The sequence below is a fragment of the Dreissena polymorpha genome, chromosome 9 (genome assembly GCF_020536995.1).
Source record: "Dreissena polymorpha isolate Duluth1 chromosome 9, UMN_Dpol_1.0, whole genome shotgun sequence".
NCBI lineage: Eukaryota > Metazoa > Mollusca > Bivalvia > Myida > Dreissenidae > Dreissena > Dreissena polymorpha.
Genome location: NC_068363.1, coordinates 52118057 through 52143262, shown reverse-complemented (window position 1 = coordinate 52143262; position 25206 = coordinate 52118057). Strand labels below are relative to the sequence as shown.

Sequence of the window (25206 nt, the reverse complement as noted above, 5' to 3'; positions counted from 1 at the left end):
TTATTTTAGGCACGATTGGGCGTTATTGTCACACTTGGAAACAAATTGTTATTGTTTATGTTCGTGCTTTGTCAAGAGAATTATTTTACCATCTTGTTGATTTACTGTAATAACTAACGTAAATGTCGTTGGAATGTAAGTGCATGTTGCGTTTGGCATTATGCAGTCTGAGAAATCTGCTTCTGTAGTAAGAAGTGCTTGTTGACGTTTCGTGAGTATCCGTCGACTCCGGTCGTCAAGTTTTTATGTTGTAGTTTTTGATAGTGACAAGGAATAAGCCGGCGAATAAAGAACATACAGGAACAATTGTTATAAGTTGATGAGAACGTTTCTGTTATCAGTGTTTATTAACTGTTGCTGAAGTCTGTACCAAGCAATTTTTCGTTTCGTAACAAAAATAAGATATTCAGATTGTGTTGTTTTGATTTAAGTTGGAATTATAATTATTGTGACGCTGGACACTAAAGTAAGTATATTATAATTATGTTTGTAAACCAGAGGTGCGAAACTATTTTTTTCCACGAATTACTCAATGTACATTTGCACAGTCTGTAGTTTTGGGTGAAGACAGTTTTGCAAATATATGTAGCCATGAAATAAAAAAAATCAAATCGTTAACATGGATAGCGCATAAATTCTGTGCTATCTATCTAATATTCAGTAGAATTTGTACTTTTTTTTACTTAAAACAATATTTTGAAGAACTAAACTTGGTTCAGTTTCACAACTATTGACCGCAAAAAAACGGTTATCATAAAACAATATAAGATTTCTATATAATACCATCTGTCAGTGCTATACATTATTATTCGTGTTGAGACAATTAGTTTCTAATCTGTATTTGAATGTATTTCGTCTGTGTATTACCAATTATTTAAACGCGCACTCTTGCTTGCAGCCGTCAGGAGCGTACTCGAGGGACTACGGTATTGGCGCAACCGGAAGCAGTTCGTTGTCACCAAACAGACGATATGGCTCCGTAAGTAGCTTTGTGCTTTCAAATCAAATGTATGCCTGTAATAAATTCATGTAAATACTTTATTGCAAACAATTTCAAATTGAAAGACTATTGTTTTATCTTGGCAAAAACATGTTTAATGTGTGAAAAGCTTACCTGGACAATATCTCTCAAAATGAAGGAGACGTTTAAAACAAATGTAGTGCTTTTAACATGATATATTTCTTTGGAAGTTTTCAATAATTTTTCGGTTATTAACCGTTCGGCCCACAAAATGTGTTCAAATCAAAGTATATCGCTATACGCACATGGACTAATATATTATTCCAGGCCAACATCGTACTATGCCATCCCCTTTATGGGTCAACCAATCGTTCGATTAAAGGCCTCTCATTTTGATACCCTGCTTATAAGACCGTGTGGATCTGCATCAATTTAGGACCAAAAGCTAAAACACCTTCTCGAGTGTTGTTTAGGTTTAAAAAATGTTACAAATATGATTCTGTTTAACAATACCGATGTATTATTAACTCGCTATAACGAACATTATGGTGACGTTCTGTAGGGAAAAAAATAAGCATGACACAAGTAGGTTATACATGATCACATTTGTTGTATGAGATTGGCTTTGTAAAATAATTTTTATTACCATTGAACTAATATATGTATTGTGGTTACTCCCATTTATAGAATGTCAACTGTTTTACTGTAAATATACTATACTATACTGTACTTCTTTTAATTAACAATACATTATGAAACACAAAGTATAACTTTCAGCTAATTACAACAAAGATCACAACTGAATTACATTTCATTTACAAAGTCATATATCAATTGTTTTTATTAACAATCCTATCCAGCAATTATTCATCAATAGGTACACAAATTTTACATTAGATCATGCTTTCATGTTTGAAATTCAAACAATTAATTTTACACCATGGAGAAGGATTCATATAAGTTTTAGTAACTTGTGTTCTTATCCATTATTGTATACATTTAATTCACATGTCACGTTCAAAGTATAATAATGATAAAATACTGTTTAAACCAAATATACACGATATGTGACCTGCCGATATGAATTCTGATAGTAAAATGTGGTAAATATAATGAAGGGGTTCTACATACTCGTAAATGAAGCGCCTTTCATTACTGTTTACATATCAACCAGTAAACTGAACGTGATTTATTTCGCTAAAATTCGGCTTACGTGTTATGATTATGGTGATAATAGCTCACACAAAAGCAATACTTCATTATAAAATTACAAAATGCACATAGAACACCTCCTATATGCGCAGTGTCTGGTTAGCGAATTTCTAGAATGAACATCTCTTCATATAGGCGGACAGATGTGGACTAAGTCCGTATAAACAGCAGTTTACCTCCAAAATTGGTCTTGTAAAATCCAAATTAGTTATTCGATTAAACAATGTTAGCAATACAGTATTGCGAAAATATAGAAGAGTAAAATGTGTTTGTGTTGAATGGCAACAAACTGTTGTTGGTTACAGCGAAAATACCGCAAAACTGGTAAGATAGGTGCAATGAACTGAAAGAAAAACTAGTTATAACAAAGCGCACAACAATATAAATGTAATGTTTAATGTGGATTTAAAGATCGAGTCTTCATCGTACGTTTTCACAACTTTCCACAAATACTATATATACACACCTATGGATACGAACAAAGAATCTTGCCGTCTCAACGGCTACCCCCAATCATGTACCGCGCGTGGTATTCCTTGTTTCTAGATCACAGCGTGTTATGCATCTTGTCATCACCCTTGCTAATGGTTACCATTGCTGGCTCACCTCCAGAATTTATATCAGAAAAAACGATCGTCAAACTTCCACAGACAGAATTTCCAACGTGAATGATGTTAAACTCCAGGAAATATAATCAACCATTCGGTTTTAAATGGGATTGAACTTTGAATGTTTTTAACTCAAAGATTTTATGCATTGAACATTCTGCAACAGTTTATCCAGGTTCGGGTAATTATCATTACGCGTCTGTGCATGAACAAAACCAAACAAAAAATAGTTCCGTAACTCTGGTCTGTGTGTCTCGATACAATGATTTTCTGTTACTATGATGATAATTAAAAAAAATAAATGACAAAAGAATATCAAACAAACACTGATAATTACACATCTGTTCCATCGTTTAACCTTCTGATAATTACATGTAGAAAAACACCTTTCATTACAGTTAGGCAGTAAAGGGAATGGTTTTTTGCCTAAAGCCCTCGAATCACAATGTACACCCCATTAGCCGAAGCTAAAAAAATAAACACAAGAAAAATAACTTTCTCTTGGAAATCTACCTGGCCGTACTTTCATGTACAGTCATGTCTTATCTAGGTTTCTCACGTACAGTTTAAATTTTGAGCAAAGAAGTGGAAAACATGATTCAGTGTAACACAGAACATAAACAACTTGCTTTACCAGCTTACCATTGCGTGAACAGAACGGATATAATTGTGCTACATAATATTATATTGGAAAATGGAGGTAATGAATAAGTCTTTTAATTGTTTTTATGGCATCAGTCATTCAGAATTGTATTTTCCGGTACTGTTTTAAATTATTTTGTAAGCGAAGAAGCAGATTGTTCGGGGTGATGTTTAGGTTGACACCAATCAATCTAAAACTACGTGCTATATTTTATAAAAGATTAGAACATATTATAAGCCGTTGCATTTATAGAAAATGATTTAACAAATAAATGTTAGACAACGGATAGGTCACACGAATTAAATTTCCATTCAAACATGTCTTAACAATTACGGTTACATCAAATTTATATTATGAGAAAGGTCTGTAACATTTTGAGCATCAACAATTAAGTTCATGTTCAACAACAACGACAGCAGTTAGAAAATGGTGAAATTATATGACCTCGCTCATTATGGAAGGCACAACAACAAATACGTTTTAATTAATTTGGTACACGTCAAAGGATTTTTTAAACGTGGTCAAAATTCAGAAACGATGATTGATGAAAGACCCTGTGATAAGATTATGTTACGACTGGTCATCGCATTTAAAATCAGTAGAGGATTAAATCATTAACATCTCCATATGTTACTAAACAAAATGGCAAGTGGAAAAGAAATTTGAATTCTTATAAAACTATTAAAAGTTGGGCATAAATAGATATTCGTATTAAGCATTTCTGCTTCTAACAAACACGAAAATACCTTTAACGTACGCCTTCCTGACCAAGCATTCTATTATCAGAATATTAAGTACATAGCGGACAATGTGTTTAAACTACAATCTTATTTTGAAAGCCCGTATTGCGTATGGTGGGAATTTTGCACGTAGAGGTACTGGGTTCAAACCCCAAGAGCATGCATGATTGTATCTTTTACCTTGTTATTATGATTATTTTTAACTATACAAAAAAAAAACACACAGTGGTATGAGTAATTTAATTGTATGATATCGTTCGATAATAAAAAGTCAGTGAACACGTCCTTTGATCACATGCAAGTGTATATTCCCGTGTGATGAAAGACATGACACATTTACACACGTCTAAGGTGAGGACAAGGGTGAACGTTTGAACGCACCCTTTCATACGCTTCTAACGTGCCTTAGCAGGAGTCGGCAACCTGTTATCATTCCGATAAAATGCACGAGAAACACGCTGCGTGTCCATATCAATAATAAGTCAAGGGCTCGTTACTGATAGGTTCGTGTTAATGGACGGTTTGCTGCCATTAAATGCCTGTGATTATCTCAGACAAGATAAAGGCCACCTTGTGATTATACTAAGATATAAAAGTCTGAAGACGGGTGTAAGCAGGTTGTAACTAAAGAACACTGTTGAAAATCCTCCTACCATACCAAATATCATAATTAATAATCGCTGAACTACTGGTATCATTAAATCCCACTAAGCGTTTAGATATAGATGATCGTATCTGTAGCAGTATGAGCATAAATTGCTTTGCTAATAATATCCGTGCAACCACTCATTTATTCGTTTGTATTTATTCTTAATATGACGCTACAGTCGATGAGAACTATATGATTTGGTATTATACAAAATGAAATAGTATTAAAGATACCCAACATTACAGAATTTAGGCAAGAAAAGAGCTGTCATTGTATCATAATGGGCCAGTAAAGTTCGGACGTTTCATATGGAAAAAAAAACAAACAAAAAACATGGAAATCGTAAACACACGCTTTCATTGAATCTTTATGGCAGAGTCACAGCAATTGTACATTAATCATTTTATTCTTAAATCAATCGCAGTTATCAACAAAATATTCATAAAACTGATAAAAGCTTCAGAAAGAAATAGTATTGTACTTAAGATGTGGTATATTGTACACAATCGGGGACGTGCAGGACCACCGGTATATTGTACACAATCGGGGACGTGCAGGACCACCGGTATATTGTACACAATCGGGGACGTGCAGGACCACCGGGTTTATGTATCCAATTAAAGCTCCTATATTGTACACAATCGGGGACGTGCAGGACCACCGGGTTTATGTATCCAATTAAAGCTCCTATATTGTACACAATCGGGGACGTGCAGGACCACCGGGTTTATGTATCCAATTAAAGCTCCTATATTGTACACAATCGGGGACGTGCAGGACCACCGGGTTTATGTATCCAATTAAAGCTCCTATATTGTACACAATCGGGGACGTGCAGGACCACCGGGTTTATGTATCCAATTAAAGCTCGCGTAGTAAATTTAAGTGAACAAGTCTTTCTTGATTTTTCCGTCGGTGGGAAAGCGGTCAAACATATGGCAAACAGATCGTCTTATATGCCAACAAAGGTGAAGAGCACTCGTTGCATATGACAACAGCTTTAGTGAACTTTAGCGGGACTTCATATTTAAGTGCAGCTTCAGATATTTTGCGACCAGTTTTAAATCGTAACCTTATCGAATTCAGACTGACCGCGTTCTGAAATTGGCATTCCGTGTTGGAACTATGGTTTATTCATAATCCAATAATTGAAAATGATTATAACATTCGTTATGTCATTATAAAACTATAAAACATGAAATTTCGAAAGTATACCAGGGTAGTGAACAAAAAGGGAATATCAATAAAGATAGTAAACCTATTGATAGGCAAAATGCAATATGCAGAGAATTATTTAATGAAAGAACACGGCCACTTCGTTTGCACGCTCTTGCACTTAAGAAGGGACATGTACACATGCTACTGCGTTGTCGAGTCGGTTGTCAAACTGTTGTAGCCGATCAATATTTATATATGTGAGATATGAAAGTTTCACGCGCAACTAGCATCGTAGAAAAACGCAATGCTGGATCTTCATCATTTTCCTTTGTCCAATGAAGTTGTGTATTTGTGTTTATTCAGGTATTCTGGTGGTACTTTTCTCCAACAGTGTCTGTTGATTAAGGTCAGGAACAGTCAAAACTTGGTTTTCATCTTACTTAACATTTGCTGCGAGCCAATTTAATGCTTGAAAAAAATGCCAGTACACCCGAATGAATGACTGGGATTTCTGCATTTGTTACAAATACCTAAACTAAGCAAAATACAAAACCAACTTTCTGTCTCTTCTTAAAAAAGTGTTAAATTATCATCTAAACCAATGGTTGGAACTCTATTTTGTGTAGTCCAGCAGAGAGAAACAATGTAGTGGGGAAATCGCGACTAATGATGCATATTTGTTCATACGACAAATAGACACATTTTTGGTTCTACAACTTATAATACAAGTGTCGATATCGGCTTTGTTCTGAGCATAACTTACGGTAATATTGTCGAAATGCCAACATTGAAGCCGTATTTTGTTTTACTGACCGTTCGCAAACAAATGTATCAAGGTCTTCTGAAAAATGCATTAAATGTACATAGTCATTTGTATATGAAACTGCAGATCTATAACAAGGGAGCATGCCACATAAAGACCCGATACCGATAAATTGTGTTGATCGCCCAACACTGTTATACATAAATACTTGTCGAGCCTCTGAAACAATTTTTAATAAATATCTCTTGAGTGATTAACAGAGTGACACACAACTTTTTTTAAATGATCTCCAAGCCTGATTTCACAAATGCGGGTCTTCATTGGGCGTTAACATTCTCGGAAAATGATCTCTGATAAGATTGTAAACTAGGTCGTGCTCATCTTAACATATGAAGACTTCATGCCTCTAATAGTTAAAAATCATCAACGACATAAGTCGTACCTCTTTGATGTGAACGATTGTTTTCAACAACAAAAAATACATTTATCAACAGCGCCGTTTATCTTTAAAAAGAAGACATTTCGTTTATATAACGGACGGTTTAGAAGACACATTATTTCTTGAATATGTATTCAATACAGACACCAGCACTCTTTAAAGAGCATATCACGGATTGCGTGTTTCGGAAGCCTATACATGTAAACTAGTCTGGAAATCCTATCGTAGAAAAAAAGCAAGTTTCTGTCTGCCCTGTGTCTGAACGAAGAACCTAACAGCTGATTGAAAGGTGTAAACAAACAAACACTCAGGGATAAATCCGTTGGCATGGAAACGAAGTACATACACCTGAGTATTTATTATAGAAAGCTTAATTTGTATTTTTCACTTAAATGCGCTTGTAATTAGTAACATTTGGCCTATCCGTATAAACGTCTGCTGTCTTGGTTTTCGACTACCAGTAGGCACTTGAAACTATCTTTGGATGATGATAACTTTTCAAAAATAGTTAAATGCCCTTCAATACAAAAAGAAAAAAAACACGCATACATCTAGTTTTATCTTTTCCTTGAGTTCTAGGTAAGGTTGATGGATGATAGAGAGATATAATAAAAAATCTCTCCAAAACATATCGCAAGAATGACTCAGCATGTTTTGCGTAATGGCGTCTTATCTGCATTGGCCCGCAGACGAGTTTCCTTATTACCAGAAATCAGTATGTAATGGCTTTTCGATTCCATGTGATCAGCAACCCGACAACTGATGGGGCTGATAATTCATGTAATCTGCACACCTTAATCACGGAAACGCTACAGACTCTGTTTTCATTCAGAAAGAAGCATGATTATATCAAGGATGTTTGTGCGCTAAATTTTCGGAAATTTATTAAATGGGAAGTGTTTCGAATTTCGGAATAAAATCAAAATGAAGGTAATTCTCTTCATGATAATAATTAGGATACGTATTTGGTATTTATTCTGTAAAAATCCGATACCAATTATATATACATGCAACAGTATTATTATTATTTTAACGTAAACATTTGCATTTCGGAGTCAGTGTTAAGAATTTAGGAAGCAAACGTTTGCGTTTGCTTGTGTTCGCTCAATATGTTTGCAAGACAAATTCTTAATATGCATGGTGAAAATTAACAACACGATAGAGAACGTTTTTTAAATGCACGCAAACTATTTAATAAGATTGTTTAAAGCGGCCTTTTCACAGATTTTGGCATTTTAAAACTTATTCATTAAATGCTTTATATTGATAAATGTAAACATTGGATCGTAAAAGCTCCAGTAAAAAATCAAGAATAAAATTTAAAAAAGGAAAAGAACATTGCCCGGAGCAGGTTTCGAACCAGTGACCCCTGGAGTCCTGCGAGTGTCCTGAAGTAAAAACGCTTTAGCCTACTGAGCTATTCCGCCGAGTACACATGCTTGACGTATTTTATACCTTATATAAGCAATCTTCGTAGTTTCACAAAATTTAACGACAAAAACAGAACTCTCCAAATTATTCAATCGTTTCGCGTTGCAACGCTTTATAATTTTTAGGTTTTAAAATCGTCAAAAGATGCGTATACTGGCTATATTAGAGCATTGTAAATGTTCAGTATTACTGTTTCCTCACAAATATCATAACTAAAACGAAAATTCGCGAATCTGAAACAACTTTTTTCAATTTTGTCAATTTACCAAAGCGTGAAAAGATTCGCGAGAAAGTGTACATAATTCATTTTATTCGAAGATGATCGCTTTGTTATTTACTTCTTGTAATAGAATAATATACTGAAAACCTGGTGCTTCGCTGTTTGATATGTTGTGAGAACATGCATATTTCCAATAAAATGAGGTTCTGACCTTGTTCATAGGATGGGGCATTTTTGGATGAATGTCAGACAATGCTTTAAACTGGTAGTTTGATATCGGACCTATAGAGGTCTATTTTAATTACACGCATATAATTAAAGAAAGAAAACAAAACACACACACAGAAAATGGTTTGTCCTTATCATGGCTTGCACCAGTGTCCTTTAGATTGATATGGATTAACGTATTCGATACTTATATAATTGATCCACCTAAAATTGTACAATACAACAGAAACATTTGACATTCGTTTTAATGGTAAGTCATTTTATCAATTTCAAGAGATCATTATTCAAAAACGAAACTTTATTTTCAGTATAAGTCTCTCCCGTACGTGTCATTTCGCTCCTCGAGGTACGGTGTTTTTCTGTCACAAAAAGTTAGAAACTGTCATTTCGACAATATGTGAAAAAAATGGTTCAAGCTGACTGACTTCTTTGGTTATGACGTGTACAGTGCAGTTTGTTTAGCAAAAACTGCAGTTTGTTGAGCAAAAACTAATAAAAAAGTTTTCAATGATTGACCCTTCTTTTAAAATGTTAAACCACTTATTCAACATAGCAACATCAATGCTACCACGGAATTCATACAAATGTTGGTTTGTTGGTAACTGTTAATTGGTTTTACCCTATTCGAATATAAAGCACTGTGATAATTGCAATATCTGAAAACGACCAGCAAAATCTGATAACCGAAGTTCAGGATTCTCGGAAATTTGCTCGCTTAAGAATCGCCCATACCTACGCTCACATAAACAGATGTAACATGTTACTTGAAGCAGTATCACGTGGATATTTTGACACTTGCCGGTAAGATGTGCGTGCGTCTGCGTGACGATCCCTTGCAGCCTTCTGGCGAACCTTTGCACAAAACATAGATACAGCCAGGCCTGGGAAGCCAGATACGTCGGTAGATAAGACTAAAAAAACATTTGCCCAAATTAAATGGCAATTGGATTTTAATAAATTTCTGCCTACTTTTTTTTACTGCCAGCTGCGCTGCAAAAAATATTACATAAACTTATGTCATAGAATCAAGAACTGAATTTGTCTGAGAAAGGTGTGGACTAAAATACGGCATTTCTGAAGGAATGGGAAGTTGTAAAAATATTGAACCACTTTCCTTTTCTGTGGTTTCTCGGGATTTCATTTCAATAAAAGAGGAACCGCTTGCAGATTGATGTGTGCATTCCGTGCATGAATCAAACAGTGTACGTTAAGTGCTTCAGACAGGAGATTTAATGGTTAAACAGCACTATTTCCTGTTAGCCAGTAAGCTACGTATGATACCGAGTATATTTGTAACAATAACCACAACATCAATTTTTATTAATGGCGCATGCTACTAACCAAAAAAAATGTTCGCGTGCGTACAACGATTATGAAGTGTTGTATTAATTACAACATTCTCGCCGTATCAGCTGATGTAAGTGTGCATGGGAGGAAAACATTATTACCTTAAAACAGTCAATAAATATATCCCATAAAAAAATAAACGCAAGCGTGTTGTTTCGTTTCAGTCGTACGATATGGGAACCAGCCGATACGGTGGTGGACCGAGCACCAGTAAATATGGCGGAAGTAGCGGATACGGCGGGAGTAGCTATCTAAACACTTCGTACGGGACACCCCGGTCCACTTACAGACAATCCAGCTACGAACCCAGGCTCTCTTCCTATGTATCTGGAGGATCCGTTATGGAACGCATTAAGCAGTTAAATCCGGAATCGCGAAGCGGAAGTTATACACCGCTCAACAGCCGTCGAGCGGCGCCTCAGCGGGACTACAGTGCTGGTGCAACTTCGTTTGACAAATATTCCTCCCGAAGTGCTGGAAGTGATTACAGTGCAAACAATAGTTTAAATCGTTCTGGATATTTATCAGACTATGGTGGGAGTAACCCTTCGCTTTATGGATCGTGGGATAGAACGTCGTCGCGGTCCGGGCGGTATGGCGGCGCTAGTCGGGAGACGTCTCCAGTCAGCTCCCGGGCGCCTCCTCCTAGACAGTACGACTACAGCAGCAGCGCCACGCCGTCGCCTTACTCGACGTACGTGCGAGGCTCGGAGGTCCAGCGTTCACCGAGCATTCAGGAGGCCCAGCGTTCACCGAGCGTTCAAAACAGGTACGAGAGGCAGAACTCTTCTAGGTCAGACGTCTATGAAGAGTCGCCACCGTCTCGACCTAGGCGAAAGTGGGAGGAGGACGTGTATGGAGCAGCTAAGAAACGCGAAACGTCTCGCGATCCATTACCGGAACCGGTGAAACCGCCTCCGAAGGATTACTCAAGTGACTCAGACGATAGTGCACCTGAGGACGACAAAGGTCATGCCGCTAGATACTTAATGAGCAGGGGTACATCCCCAATGCCCGAACCGGGTACCAGTAAACGCGACCGACGGTCGAAAGAGTTGAATAGCGCGATAAGTAAAGTTAAAAGAGTAAAATGTCCGGCTAAAGACACTCGTGTTCGAAAGGGTGATTTAAAACGTCGGAAGCTTGTAGACTGTGCTACTCAAACTAACTTGGATGAGAAGGCGTCTTCAAAAAGATCGCGACCGAGTGGGGGCAATGCAGAAAATCGTGTGTCGAGAGAAGAAATGGCGAAAATGGCCGCGGCCGCCCTTCTTATTACTGATGATAATGAGGGAACGAGCGAGAATTTTTACAAACAGCGAGAAAAGTTCCAACAAGCAAATGCACCGTTATCGCCTCCCTATAATAAACGCCAAGGCGGTAATTTTGAGCAAGAAAGTATGTCCCCTCGGAGTCCTCGCCAGGCGGCTGTGTCACCTGGCTGGCGGAACGCCGTCTATGACGACACGCCGCCTCCAAAGGTTCGTAACGAGGAGCGAGAGTCGCGATTTGCTGAAAGTTTGGACGTTCCTGACGAGAAAACATGGCGGAAATCAGTTTACGGGGAGCCCCCGGCTCCCGGGCTGAGCCGACTGAAACATTATCAGACCGAGGAAGACTTGAGAATAGCCGTTGATGGGCCTCGGACCCACTGGAAACCTAAAACAAGCACCCCTAGGCCGCCTATTTTACAGGAGCAGGACAGTACCGAATCTCCCGAGGAGGTACGCCCGCCGCCGATGAGGGATCGCCGTTCACATCAAGAGGTCGAGACAGAGAAACGGCGCTCTCAGCAGTCAGAAACGGAGAAACGGCGCTCCCAGCAGTCAGAAACAGAGAAACGGCGCTCTCAAAACGACAACGAAGGATACCGTAGGTCTTCCTCACGCGACAGTATGTTGGATGATAAGCCATCTCGTCGGCGACATCAGCGCACCTCCAGTCGCGACCTTCTAGACGAATCTGAGATGTCACAGCAAAGTGGTCGAACTGCTTTGACTCCCGATACGCTTTCTTTACGTGATAGCATAGAGAAGGTCCAGAGCTGGAAACAGAAGCTCCCTCCAGGAATCCAGGACACTAATAAGCATCTTAAAGCGGAAATTTTGGACCGGCATCCGGAGACTGGGTTCCCGAAAAGTGACTCTGGCGAATATTTTTCAGCTCAGGAACACAATCATTCGATTTCCGGCCGAGGTCAAGATCCACCACAGAAGTATCACGATCAGATGTATGGGCAGGAGCATTCGCCGATGTCACCTATGTCACCTCCGTACGACCGTCATACGTCCGAGGAGGACATCCTGTCTCCGGGCGGTAATCGACGTAAGCGCGGAAAACGTCACATGTCCCGAGAATTGTCCCAGGAAAGTAGCGTCTTCGATGAAGATCGCACGCATCACCCTGTGAACAAAGAGAAAATGAGAAAATCCGAATTAAATAGGTCGGCAGAAAAAGAAAGAAGGGAGCTTGAGGATCTGGAGCGTCGACGCCGGATATACGCCGGTGAAGATCCGCAGGTAGTTGAGGAGTCATTGCGTCAGCAAAGGGGTGATATCGTTTCGCCGGATGATAGTTATCGCGGAGAGTCGCCGTCAAGGCGTCGGTCACGGTACACTTCGAGAAACAACTCGCGAGAGGATATGCTAGAAGAAAAACGCCCGCGCTCAAAACGGGAGTCCGATCCCCATGCGAGCGATAGTTCCCATTGCTTCAATAGGGAGGGCTCTCCCAACAGACCCGGATCGCGGTCCAAGCGTCGTAGCCGACCAAGCTCTCAGGAAGCGATCCTAGACCAGGATGACGGGAAGTACATCCGGCCACACAGCATGGTTGTGTCGAATGAAAGCCTCGCGCAGATGAGCGCCGCCAGCTCCATCCCGTCAATGCATTCGGCGCAAACGGACGACGGAACCATCCGAAACTCTATACATTCGGTAGAATCGAATGAGGTGCAGGAGATCCCGTCGGACGAGCACATCCCACAATCCACGTCGCACGAGTCTATGACCACTTCAGGTGGCTCACTTCCGGACATAGTCCCGGGCGAAGACCTCTCGACAAGAGGGCACATTTCGAAACAGAACGCCAAGAAACAGGCAACGAAACGGTCCGGTCTGATCGGTAAAATGGATGACATCGATAATCTCCTCAATTTCAGCCCCAATGAGGAGGAGTTTGTGGAGCGAGGGGCGGGCCTGAAGGAAATCATCCGCCAGAGCGCGCCCCACATTATGGACCAACCCGTCCCTCGCGACCCCTCGCCGCTCAGACCGCAGAACTCAGGTAAGAAACATAAAACGTGTGTCCCATGTACTCTGTGCGATCGGTTGGACGCACCAGGGATTAAAAGTGATCAAGCTTTTTAAAATTACGGGGTTTATCTGCACCATGGTGTACATGATGCTGAATTCCTTGAATGATGTCGTAGTGTTCCCAATAGAGTCGTAGCTTAAATTTCTATCTGAAATGTTCATTCTCTCGGTAGCAATCTAACATTTCCTGAGTGCATATCACAAAGGTTTAAAACATGTTTAATTTAGTATAATTGTGTTGAAACTACTATGATTATTACGTTACTTTCGGATCCGTAACCTGGGTATCACCAGTGCTTAATGTCTTAGAGAACGGTCACTCGAACGCAGTCAGAGCAGGCTTCGAATCTGCGTTTCCGAACAAAAGGCAGGCACCAACGCCATTTCACATATACTGGTAGCTGTGACCTCAGCGAGATCAGTCCACGCATGATGAAGTCCGTTTAAATGGTTTACCTACCATACATAATGGTTATTTTCGTAACATTATAGAAGGTCGCAACCACACGGAGTAACATGGTGGTAATTAGTATTGCATCCAGTAGCTGGACCCATCATAGCAATCAATGGATTGTTAATGTAGATGTGTACATGCATTCGTTAACATTCACGAGTACTTTCTAAGCAGTATACTACCCTCTTTACAAGAGTACATTATGGTTCCTACAGTGCCGTAAACAAATATTTTCAGGAAATAAGTTCGCTGTTTTTTGTATAGAAAAACGTATAATTGAATACTTGTCATGGGGGCTTAATCTTTTAAAATCTATAGTGGTGTTCAATAGCAGGAATATATATCATCTTAATTTCAGAAGAGAGGCTTATTGATATCGACGAGCCGGGCAAAGTTTCGCCTCTGGCCGCCCCCTCCCCGGCTTCCGGGAGGTCGCGCGCGGCTTCAGAGGACCGGAAATCCCACGCTCCGCCTCCCAAGTCAGCCAGTGCTGGGAAAGAGCCCCAGTTCGGCCAGGAGATGTGGGACCTTCTGAAGGCCAAGAAAGGATTGGTCGTCATCGGTAGGAGATTAGGAATTAGTATCTACGTACTTTTCTATGCATCAGAACAGAACTGTTTATTGAGACGAACGAATGACTACTATACGAATTCGTATGTACATAATAATAGAAAATTATTTATGTTGTAACTTCCGGTCTTCCGCAGACGGTAATAACTAAATTACTTTTGTGTGTTTGCAGGCGACATCTTGGAACTGTGCATTAAGCCCAAAAAGCCGAGGTTCATCCGGGTTCATGGAAAAGATGATGACGAGAAGAGCTTCCGCGGTTATGACACAGCCAATGAGCTGCTGGAAAGCTTGCAGGTGGATACCAAAAAGGTAGGATGCTTACCATTGGTCGAAATTTAAATTTAGTTTTAGTCGGAATTCCTTAAGCAATTTGCATGATAATGTTTAAAACGCGGTATAATTTGAAACTGGGTTGTATATGTATTTTAGAAACACCCGTTGTCGTCAGCTTAAAAAAGATTTTTATTCAATATTATATCCCTCGTGATTCTGAAAGTATAGTAGCGACTAAGGATGTTTTCTATTTTTATAAATATGAATGGATTCACACGTGTACGAACTCTATATTGAGTATATGGTTTTATATGTATTGCATTTCAACCATCATAAATGTTTGACAGTAAAATTACGTGTTTATAGAACGATCACATGATATTGAATAGAAAGGAATTGCAACAACTGTCAGCGTCAATATGCGTTGATTTAATAAATTCAAATCTACGCTTGGCCGCGTTTACTTATCGATTAGGGTTTGGCCTATTAGCGCTGAGACGTTCGTACGAAATGACATTCTTGTTCGTCTTAAATAATATGTCTTTAAATACGTTTGCAGTCGGTTATAAATGTGATGTCTATGTTTATATATAGACAACTAAAATGAAATATTAATTCTCTTCTAGCTGTGTAGACCAACGCATTTCCAAAGAGATCATTTTAATACTTTGATGATTGCCAATAACGTAAAGCGTTTCTTCATTGAATTTTTACCTATAAAATCCATTCCGTATTCAGATTCTATGTTTTCGATATTATGTACAAGTACTTTGTTTAAGCGTTCATAAAAGACATTAATATTCAAACAAGCCCATTATAGTTTGTATCTCTAATTATTATTACATATAAATTTGTTCATTTTTCATATTTCGCATGTATAAATTGGCAGACCATCTTGTTTCAAACAAACCATAATGCAAGAACATACTTTACACCCGATAATAGTTTGAGAACGTGGGCGATGTCAACTTATTTAAAAAAATATAATAACAAAAACTACAACATAATATCTGTAATGTCCAAACCCGAAAAATTAATAGTTTTATAACGCAACATTTTTATTTGGATAAAGGTGGGCAACTCTTACACGCCCATTGTCAATTAAAGGCACATTTTCATTTTTTAACTGTCCCGTGCCTATATATTTTAATTGATACTAAATGTGCTAAGTTTTGAAGGTGTTTTGGACAGACAACGATGGCTGTTACCCGAACACAGCACTTTTTACCGATTTAAAAAGTCATGTTAAGTTGATATTTGACGACATATACCTCTAAAATGTAATATTTCTAATGTCCAAGGCGTGCGTGATAAAGTATTAGGGACACAAAATATAATTAACTGGTGATTTAGAGAGGGTTTTTGTTTGTGAACTGAAGGAAACATAACTGGAAAACATTAAAATATGCAATTGACATGAAAGCATGCTCATCATGTTCACATAACTTATTAAATGAATGTCCCATAAACTGCGTTAAGATACGTTAACAAATTTTGGTAACACATATTTGGCATGAAATAATGTAAATATAGTTTGAATTATATGTATATGACATTGGCAGTGGTCATATTATATGCTTATAATAGTAATAAGACTCATCGTTTGAGAATTAAAACACCACACATTGACGAAGTTCGAATTTTTAATTGTTGGGTACATTTTGTGTAAGATACGTTAACACTCTATCGACTGAATAATCCCAATGAACACAACTATGATATTCCAGGTTAAGTTTCCTTAGTCAGCTGCTCTATAATGACAAGATATAGCACATTTATTGTAATTCGAACAACAAACATGATGGTGATAAAAACTAAAAATGGTAAGATACGCTATGGTAAGATACGTTAATATGCTTTCATGCAATCAGTTTCCTATTTGTCAAAATCCTATGTTTAGATTCTTTAAACCACACACGTGCATAACTAACATTAGATATACTCGACAGAACCATGTTCTTGGGTAATTACCATATTTTTGTAGGCAGGTTGATTATAACTTGATATAAAGTTTGATTTTGGACCCGTGGTTAATTAAATACGTTATAGCTGAAAATTGTTACCGTTTTAGAATAATTTGTTTTGTGTTTTACATGATTTTATACTTTAATCTTAATATGTAAAGGTCTTGTTAATGAATAGATGTGCTGTTTAGCGCATAAAACGTAACAAACAGGCTTAAAGGGATCTTTTCACGCTTTGGTAAATTGACAAAATTGAAAGAAGTTGTTTCAGATTCGTAAGTTTTCGTTTTAGTTATGATATTTGTGAGGAAACAGTAATACTGAACATTAACCATGCTCTAATATAGCCATTAATTGCATCTTTTGACGATTTTAAAACCTAAAAATTATAAAGCGTTGCAACGCGAAACGATTGAATAATTTGGAGAGTTCTGTTTTTGTCGTTAAATTTTGTGAAACTACGAAGATTGCTTATATAACGTATAAAATACGTGAATTATGTGTACCCGGCGGAATAGATCAGTAGGCTAGAGCGTTTTTACTTCCGGACTCTGGCAGAACTCCAGGGGTCACTGGTTCGAAACCTGCTCCGGGCAATGTTCTTTTCCTTTTTTAAATTTTATTCTTGATTTGTTACTGGAGCTTTTACGATCCAATGTTTACATTTATCAATATAAAGCATTTAATGAATAAGTTAAAAAAAAAGCCAAAATCTGTGAAAAGGCCCCTTTAAGGCCGTTTATTCAAAAAAATATATCTTACGCTTATAACGTAAGGGTACGGCACATTTTAATGGTCGTATTAATATAGGTTTATTGCTTGATTTCTATTAAGCCTGAAGTATTGTGATAAATACTGCGGGCAAAATGTGATACAATACCATTTGAAGAATATTATTCATGAGTGGGGGACTCCTTTTTAGTACAACAAACACAATTGTAATTTCAGGTTTTTAAGATTACAACAAAAGAATCTCACGATATAAAGACTGCATTATATATCACGAATTTGTTAATAGTGTGTGAAGAACTAATTGTAGTGAAACATCTAAACAATATTGTTTAACAGCGTATTTTTTCTTGATCTAGTTGTATTTTAATGACATGTCGCGTGAAATATTTCAGAATGCTTCATATTTACCTCTGTAGTGCGCATTTTCAGACGAACGTGTCACTCGGTGTATTTGATGTCATCCCGCCTACAAGTATTCTATTTTATAGGCGGTGACATCAGAGTGTGTTTACCTAGTCTTACCTGTCTGCTAGTATAACTCGGCAACTGGCGCGCAATCTATGAATCACGGAATAGAAACTTCTTGATAAAATCTCTCATGGCTAAAAACATCTTAAACCTGTATCAGGCATAACAGATAAGAAAGATTCGCGGTGGTGTTTCGTATAATTGCCAAGAAGATTTAGTTTAAACCCAAGTTTTACCGGTGAGAATTTTTCGTAAGCGTAAGAATACATTTAGCGCGCAGAAATTCAGAGGTCGGAGGTCAAGTTGATATTCCGTAAATATGTAAAATGGCGACCTTCTCGTGTAGAGTGCAATACTTGGATGATACGGACCCTTTTGCTAGTACAAATTTTCCAGAACCAACAAGACCGCCGACTTTTACATTCCACATACACGTTCCATTAATAAATCAAATTGGTGGAGTACACAAATTATTAGAAGCACCTCATAAAGTAAGTTTTCAACTGTCAACACCCAGTCACCAGTGTAAACAAAACAGTGGGTGGGGAAAGAGGATATTTTACTGGATGTTTTAAATAGTGTTTACATGCGTTTGGATTATTGATGTAGGTGGTATAAAATTGTTTTATGTATGCATTTAATGTATAATATGCCCGCCGAAGCGTGATGTGCGTCTCTTTAAAAGATTATTATTAAATAATATACAAAACATTATTTTAATAGACTCCTGCCTTCGGCTTCACTGTATTAGTTTGAACTTTGATGAAAGTAAAACCCAAGTTATTGAATTTTAATGAAAACACTTGTTTTATGACTATAATGTTTAAATTTCTACAGACTTCAAAGTATGAATGTCTTAAAGGGGCCTTTTCACAGATTTTGGCATATAACTTATTCATTAAATGCTTTATATTGATAAATGTAAACATTGGATCGTAAAAGCACCAGTTAAAAATCAAGAATAAAATTAAAAAAAGGAAAAGAACAGTGCCCGGAGCAGGTTTCGAACCAGTGACCCGTGGAGTCCTGCCAGAGTCCTGAAGTAAAAACGCTTCAGCCTACTGAGCTATTCCGCTGAGTACACATTCTTGACGTATTTTATACCTTATATAAGCAATCTTCGTAGTTTCACAAAATTTAACGACAAAAACAGAACTCTCCAAATTATTCAATCGTTTCGCGTTGCAACGCTTTATAATTTTTAGGTTTTAAAATCGTCAAAAGATGCATATAATGGCTATATTAGAGCATGGTAAATGTTCAGTATTACTGTTTCCTCACAAATATCAAAACTAAAACGAAAATTTGCGGATCTGAAACAACTTTTTTAAATTTTGTCAATTTACCAAAGCGTGAAAAGATCCCTTTAACATAAAATTATCTGCATTTTAAGGCTGATCAGTGTGCAAACTAATCTTAATACTTTTAAATATGCAGCGTTAAAGAGTTTGAAGAAAGAGTTTGATTCGCCACGGAGTGTATATTGACAGGAGATGAATCGAGTATTTGACCCTTACTTTAGTAAATTCAATCTTATGCAAAAACTATTCATCCGATTTTATTGGTTTATACGTTATCTTGTTGCTTATTAATTCCTCTTTCAAAAAATATAACTTTTAGTATATTCCTGTTGTTATTAATGGATTTATAGCGAGTTAAACACAAGAAATACAAATTTTATGTTTTACCACCGCGCGTTTTAACGTGTCGTGGCTATCGATCTTTTACGATTAGCGTACAGCGAAGCGCCGAGGTTATACATTTTGATGTACCCACTCAAGTCTTTTGTTAAATTGTAGTTTCATTTCTCGGCCGATTTTGACAAATTATATATCATTAGAAAGCTTACGTTACGCAGTAAACAGATATATCAATATATATTAAGTTTTTCTTCTGATTTCGACAGCCCGGCGAGTTATAACTTTAACTTTTGCAAATATCATACCGTTTTGGAGTTTTAGAATCTAGATTTACGGTTGACATGTTCGTACTTAATACCAATTTGTAGCGTTTATATTTGGAGTTCAGTTTTAAAAATTACATCTTGCTTAGGAGAAAAGAATTCTGTATACGATAGAAAAAAATTTTGTTTAAAAACCAAAGTAATTAAGGAATGAAGGCGGGAAAATGTAGCGCGCGTTCCTAACGCACTGAACTGATGCTACGGTCTTGGCGATTATGCTTTTGTTTAGAAATCGGCCATTGAATTTCTTTTGCCATCTTATTATATTTTTTATGGAATATATTGTAGTATTTTGTTCACGAAACATATCAATAAAGCTTATTATAAATGAATCTTAATAAATTAACGATTTCAGCTCTTGTTTATAACACAGAAAGGTTGTAAAATTTATGATGAAACAGCGTATATAGCGGACCCTCTCGATATTATTCGGCTTTGCATGCATACTTGAAATAAAATGGGTGTCAAAAACATTCATCGTTTGCTGTTTATTATCAACAAGGTAATTATGTATAATTATTTGAAATGTTATTTACCTTAAATTATCAATTTATTAAAGATTCTTGAAAATCACGGTCCGTGTTACGCGGGTCATTTCGTATTTTGACATCAGGGCATCATGTCCAACTATTGAAAATCAGATTTTTTCACCGGGACGATGACAGCTTGGATTTAGACAGGCAGACAGATAGTTTATTCAGACTTAAACAACAGTACATCGTCTTCAACTCAAATATATAAATTATTTTTAGACGAATTGTTAGGTGATTACACATATAGCAATGATGATTCTGAGAATGTTGCCATGTTTCTTATCCGTGTATTCTAGAGTCCATGGTTTGAGCATTTTTATCGCGGTGTTCAAAAAAAGATATCTCAATAATCTTGTTTATTGATAGATCTGTGGTTTTATTGCCCCTGTGTTCAGCACAAACCAATTATCTCGTTATGATCAGATACTGTGCCGACCAATACTAAATAACACTATGGTGTCATACGCCACAGCAGGGACCTATACTTGTATATTGGTCCCTAACCACAGGTGGCAATGTCTGGTCAGATTACACTTTTTATGATACCTCCATGTCTTCTCGTGGTATTAGTGGTCATTTCTTGGAGTAATGTAACGCCCAATACTCAATTTTGCGTTTATGAGATATGTAGCGTATTGAAAACATTTATAGTCATCTGCCCATACAGATTGCCATAAACTAAATACTGTATAGATGTCAGCCAGCTAAATCACAATAATTATAAGTGCTTAATACCTATACATGTACATTTTAAACATTTAAAAAATCTAATACTTAACATTTGACGTATTTAGCGGGTACCGGTAAAAAAACTCCGTCATTTCGTAGTCCTATAAAGAGTGTATGAATAATCTTTCCGAAAAATACAAATAATACAGTGTTTTAATTTAGAATTCTATATATTTATAACTCTGTTAACTTATAAAGATATTTCAATATACATGCATAGACAGTTGACCGTGATTTTCAAGAATCTTTAAATAATTTTAATTAATTTATAATTTATGGTTAATAACCTTTCATATAATTTTACATAATTACCTTTTTGATAATAAACAACAAACGATGAATGTTTTGACACCCATTATATTTGAAGTATGCAAAGCCGAAAAATATCAAGAGGGTCCGCTATACATTTGTATACGCTGTTTCATCATAAAATTAACACCCTTTCTGTGTTATAATCAAGAGCTGAAATCGTAAATTTATTAAGCTTCATTAATACTTAGCTTTATGGATATGTCTCTAGAACAAAATATTTCAATATATTTCATAAAAAATATAATAATCATGGCAAAGGAAATTCAATGGCCGGTATCTAAACAAAAGCATAATCGCCAAGACCGTAGCATCAGTTCAGAGCGTTAGGAACGCGCGCTACATTTTCCCGCCTTCATTCCTCAATTACTTTAGTTTTTAAACAATTTTTTTTTCTATCGTATACAGAATTCTATTCTCCTAAGCAAGATGTTATTTTTAAAACTGAACTCCAAATATAAACGCTACAAATCGGTATAAAGTACGAACATGTCAACCGTAAATCTAGATTCTAAAACTCCAAAACGGTATGTTATTTGCAAAAGTTAAAGTTATAACTCGCCGGGCTGCCGAAATCAGAAGAAAAACAAAATATATAATGATATATCCAAAATCGGACTAGAAATGAAACTATAATTTAACAAAATACGTGAGTGAGTACATCAAATTTATAACCTCGGCGCTTCGATAAAAGATCGATAGTTACGACACGGTCACGTGACTTAGACACGACAAGATATTTGGCGTAACGGTCCCGTTTCTTATCCGTGTAATCTAGAATCCGTGGATTCGCATAAGAAAACATTGCCATACAGTTTTAGATGTACATATAACTTCACTGTCTAATGATAAAGTTTTGAAGAGAATACTTCCAGTTTAAATGAACTTAGAAAATATTAGGGACCCAAGATATACTTGCTTATTATTTATTGAAACTTGATTTGGAATACATTTATTTTCTCATTCATGTAACAGACATTAATACACATATTTAACCTTCATGTGTGTTGCAAGTTAGGTACTCCAATTTATTTCTTTATAAAGTACCTGTCTTGAATAATACAGTGTACTTTTTTAAAGAAATGTTTTAATCAAAGCTTATGTTATTTGTTCTTTAAACTTTATAACACAATCATTAACATATTTAAAGGATGTGTTGCGTAAAGAATATGTAAGTTAATTAATCAATAAGTTTTGTGTACATGCACAGATGAGTGGTAAGTTGCTTGCTACATGTCTGCAGTCAGCTGTTGGTAGACAAACAAACATAAACCAGCCATTTAGCCAAGAATCATGTATACAAATGGTTTGGCCAGGTAGACTCACTGTTCAGTATAGAGCAGATCTCAGCTAATCAAACAGGTGATTGTTGTTCTTCTGGTGAGATACTTCAAACCTGGTGGTGTAGTATCAATCAAGATGAATAAAAATATGATATGTTTCTGGTGTTAATTGACAGTATGGATTTCATGTTTCAGCTTTCCTTTCCCAATTGAAAGCCACTTACATGTAGAGTGTTGGATTTTGTTAATCCATTACATTATGCAGTCTTATGTGAAATTAAGAGTCAAATTGCATATTATTATCTTCTTTTTAATAATTTAATTATCAGAATCAATCCAATATTTCATCATTTGAAAGAATAATTTCTTTATTAGCAGTAGGTGTAAATGTATAACAGTTATTAACATAATACTGTTAAACATCTGAAAACAATATTTATTAATCAATATTTCCTGAGCCAAGATCTAGGTTTGATTAATTAATTACCACTTGTTTGTAATGCTCTTACATAAATATGCATTTGTATGTTTAAATATTTAACCCATATGTTTGTATATAAGATTGTTTTTTAATGGCTATTGTTGAAAGATAACATCTACACTGGCTACATGTATTGTTTGTCTCTTAACTAGCTTTATAACCCTTTCCCACTCAGAAGCAAAGTGATAACTGCTACAGGTATGTGCAAACTGCATAAAACCAGAACAGGTTTTATACTGTTCGCTGCTCATTAGTATCTAAGGGTGGAAATAAGTCTTTAAAACTTGAATCTAGTAGAAAGTTCTTTAATTAAATTTAACTTTCCGAAGGACTACAAATGCGTAAATATGTATCTAAGTGGTAAAGGGTTAAACTATAATTTTCAGTGCAATTATTTTGTCATCAATATGTAAATTGCCCACTTCATGCTTGCAACAGATAATAAATTAACAATTGTGTGCCTTTGTTATTGCATTTTTTTGTCTGGTGTATTCAGCTGTCACAGTCAGATTTAAAATGGTGTTCTGGTTGTTTTATACCATATGCAAGATAGTTACAATCTTGGTATAGTTTGGTGAAAAAACCTCAAAATCCAGTGATGTGTTGACTTTAAACCTTGGCTTTAATCAACTGAATTTGCATGAAAGTACTCTGTAGTGAGTCTATATTCATGTCACCAGCAAGAAGTAATGGTCTGTTAAGGTGATGTAGATTGTCGCATAGTCATTTCAATTAGTGACCATTTCAATTATCCGTGGACAGTTAATCTTTCTCCTAATAGATTTTAACAATCCTGCACAAATAATCTAGTGCTAGTGACATCACAAATAACATGAAACAAATACTCATGAAACATAAATAAAATGAAGTTCTTTCCTACTCAAAATATTATGATGGCCAGAGTGTCATCATAAAAGAACAGATAAAAAAGATGCAAATTCCACTGTAATACATGTAGTTGCATCATGATGTATATGATTCAGTAATACCAATGGCAGCCACTGGTATTTGTTTCAGTTGGAACAGTGTGCACTACAGATCTACCGTTACCACAATGGCACGCAGGGTGACTACAGCACGTACCTTGATCTCGAGTCCACAATCCACGAACAGTCTGAGGACTTGGATAACTTTGAGGACCAGTAAGTTTTTCACACTGATTCAGCATAATACAATCTTAGTCCCCAGTTATTTGTTGTTTTAACTGAACTCTCACAAGTTTGTCTGTGAAATACATGTTACAGTCCTGGGATTTCAAGCAAAGCAGAATCCTGCTTTTTTTATACAAGCACAAAGCAATTGTTCTCACGACATATATATATATATATATATATAAATATTGTGTATAATTGCATAGAATTAAAAAAAAAAATTATGATTAAAACATTAAGAGAGATTTTAACAAGTTTAAGCAAATTTTCTCTGTGCTTCAATACTTTGACATCTGAAAATTAAATTTTACCCCTGAAATTCTCAAGCACGGTGTCATCAATGTACAAATTCTAGTTTTCAAAATCAAAAGAAATCACTTGTCTGTGTTAGCGAACTTTCAGGACCAGAAAGTCCTTGTTCTTACATTCAGTACAATATAATCTTTGTCTGCATTTATTTGTTATTTAAGCTTAACTGTTCACATGTTCACTAACATGTCAGTGTTAGTGAACTCTAGTTTTTTGTTTGACAAATGCTGACATCAACCTTTCCATATTGTATTTTAGCAACATCAGATAT

General features: G+C 36.5%; 1 protein-coding gene across 13 annotated transcripts in view; it reads left to right on the top strand.

The window, feature by feature from the left end:
• The first annotated feature begins 901 nt into the window (after positions 1-901).
• The window catches only part of LOC127844790 (FH1/FH2 domain-containing protein 3-like), a 108578-nt gene continuing 84273 nt past the window's right edge, over positions 902-25206 (top strand). For 12 of the 13 annotated variants that reach the window (XM_052375253.1, XM_052375262.1, XM_052375259.1 and 9 more), the window contains exons 1-5: positions 7967-8103; positions 10564-13684; positions 14526-14729; positions 14910-15049; positions 24493-24617. In XM_052375253.1, the coding sequence (XP_052231213.1) occupies positions 8098-8103; positions 10564-13684; positions 14526-14729; positions 14910-15049; positions 24493-24617 (3596 nt within the window). In that variant the 5' untranslated portion in view covers positions 7967-8097. Of the gene's footprint in view, positions 980-7966; positions 8104-10563; positions 13685-14525; positions 14730-14909; positions 15050-24492; positions 24618-25206 lie in introns of those variants that run through there. The other variant, XM_052375252.1, reaches the window with a different exon arrangement.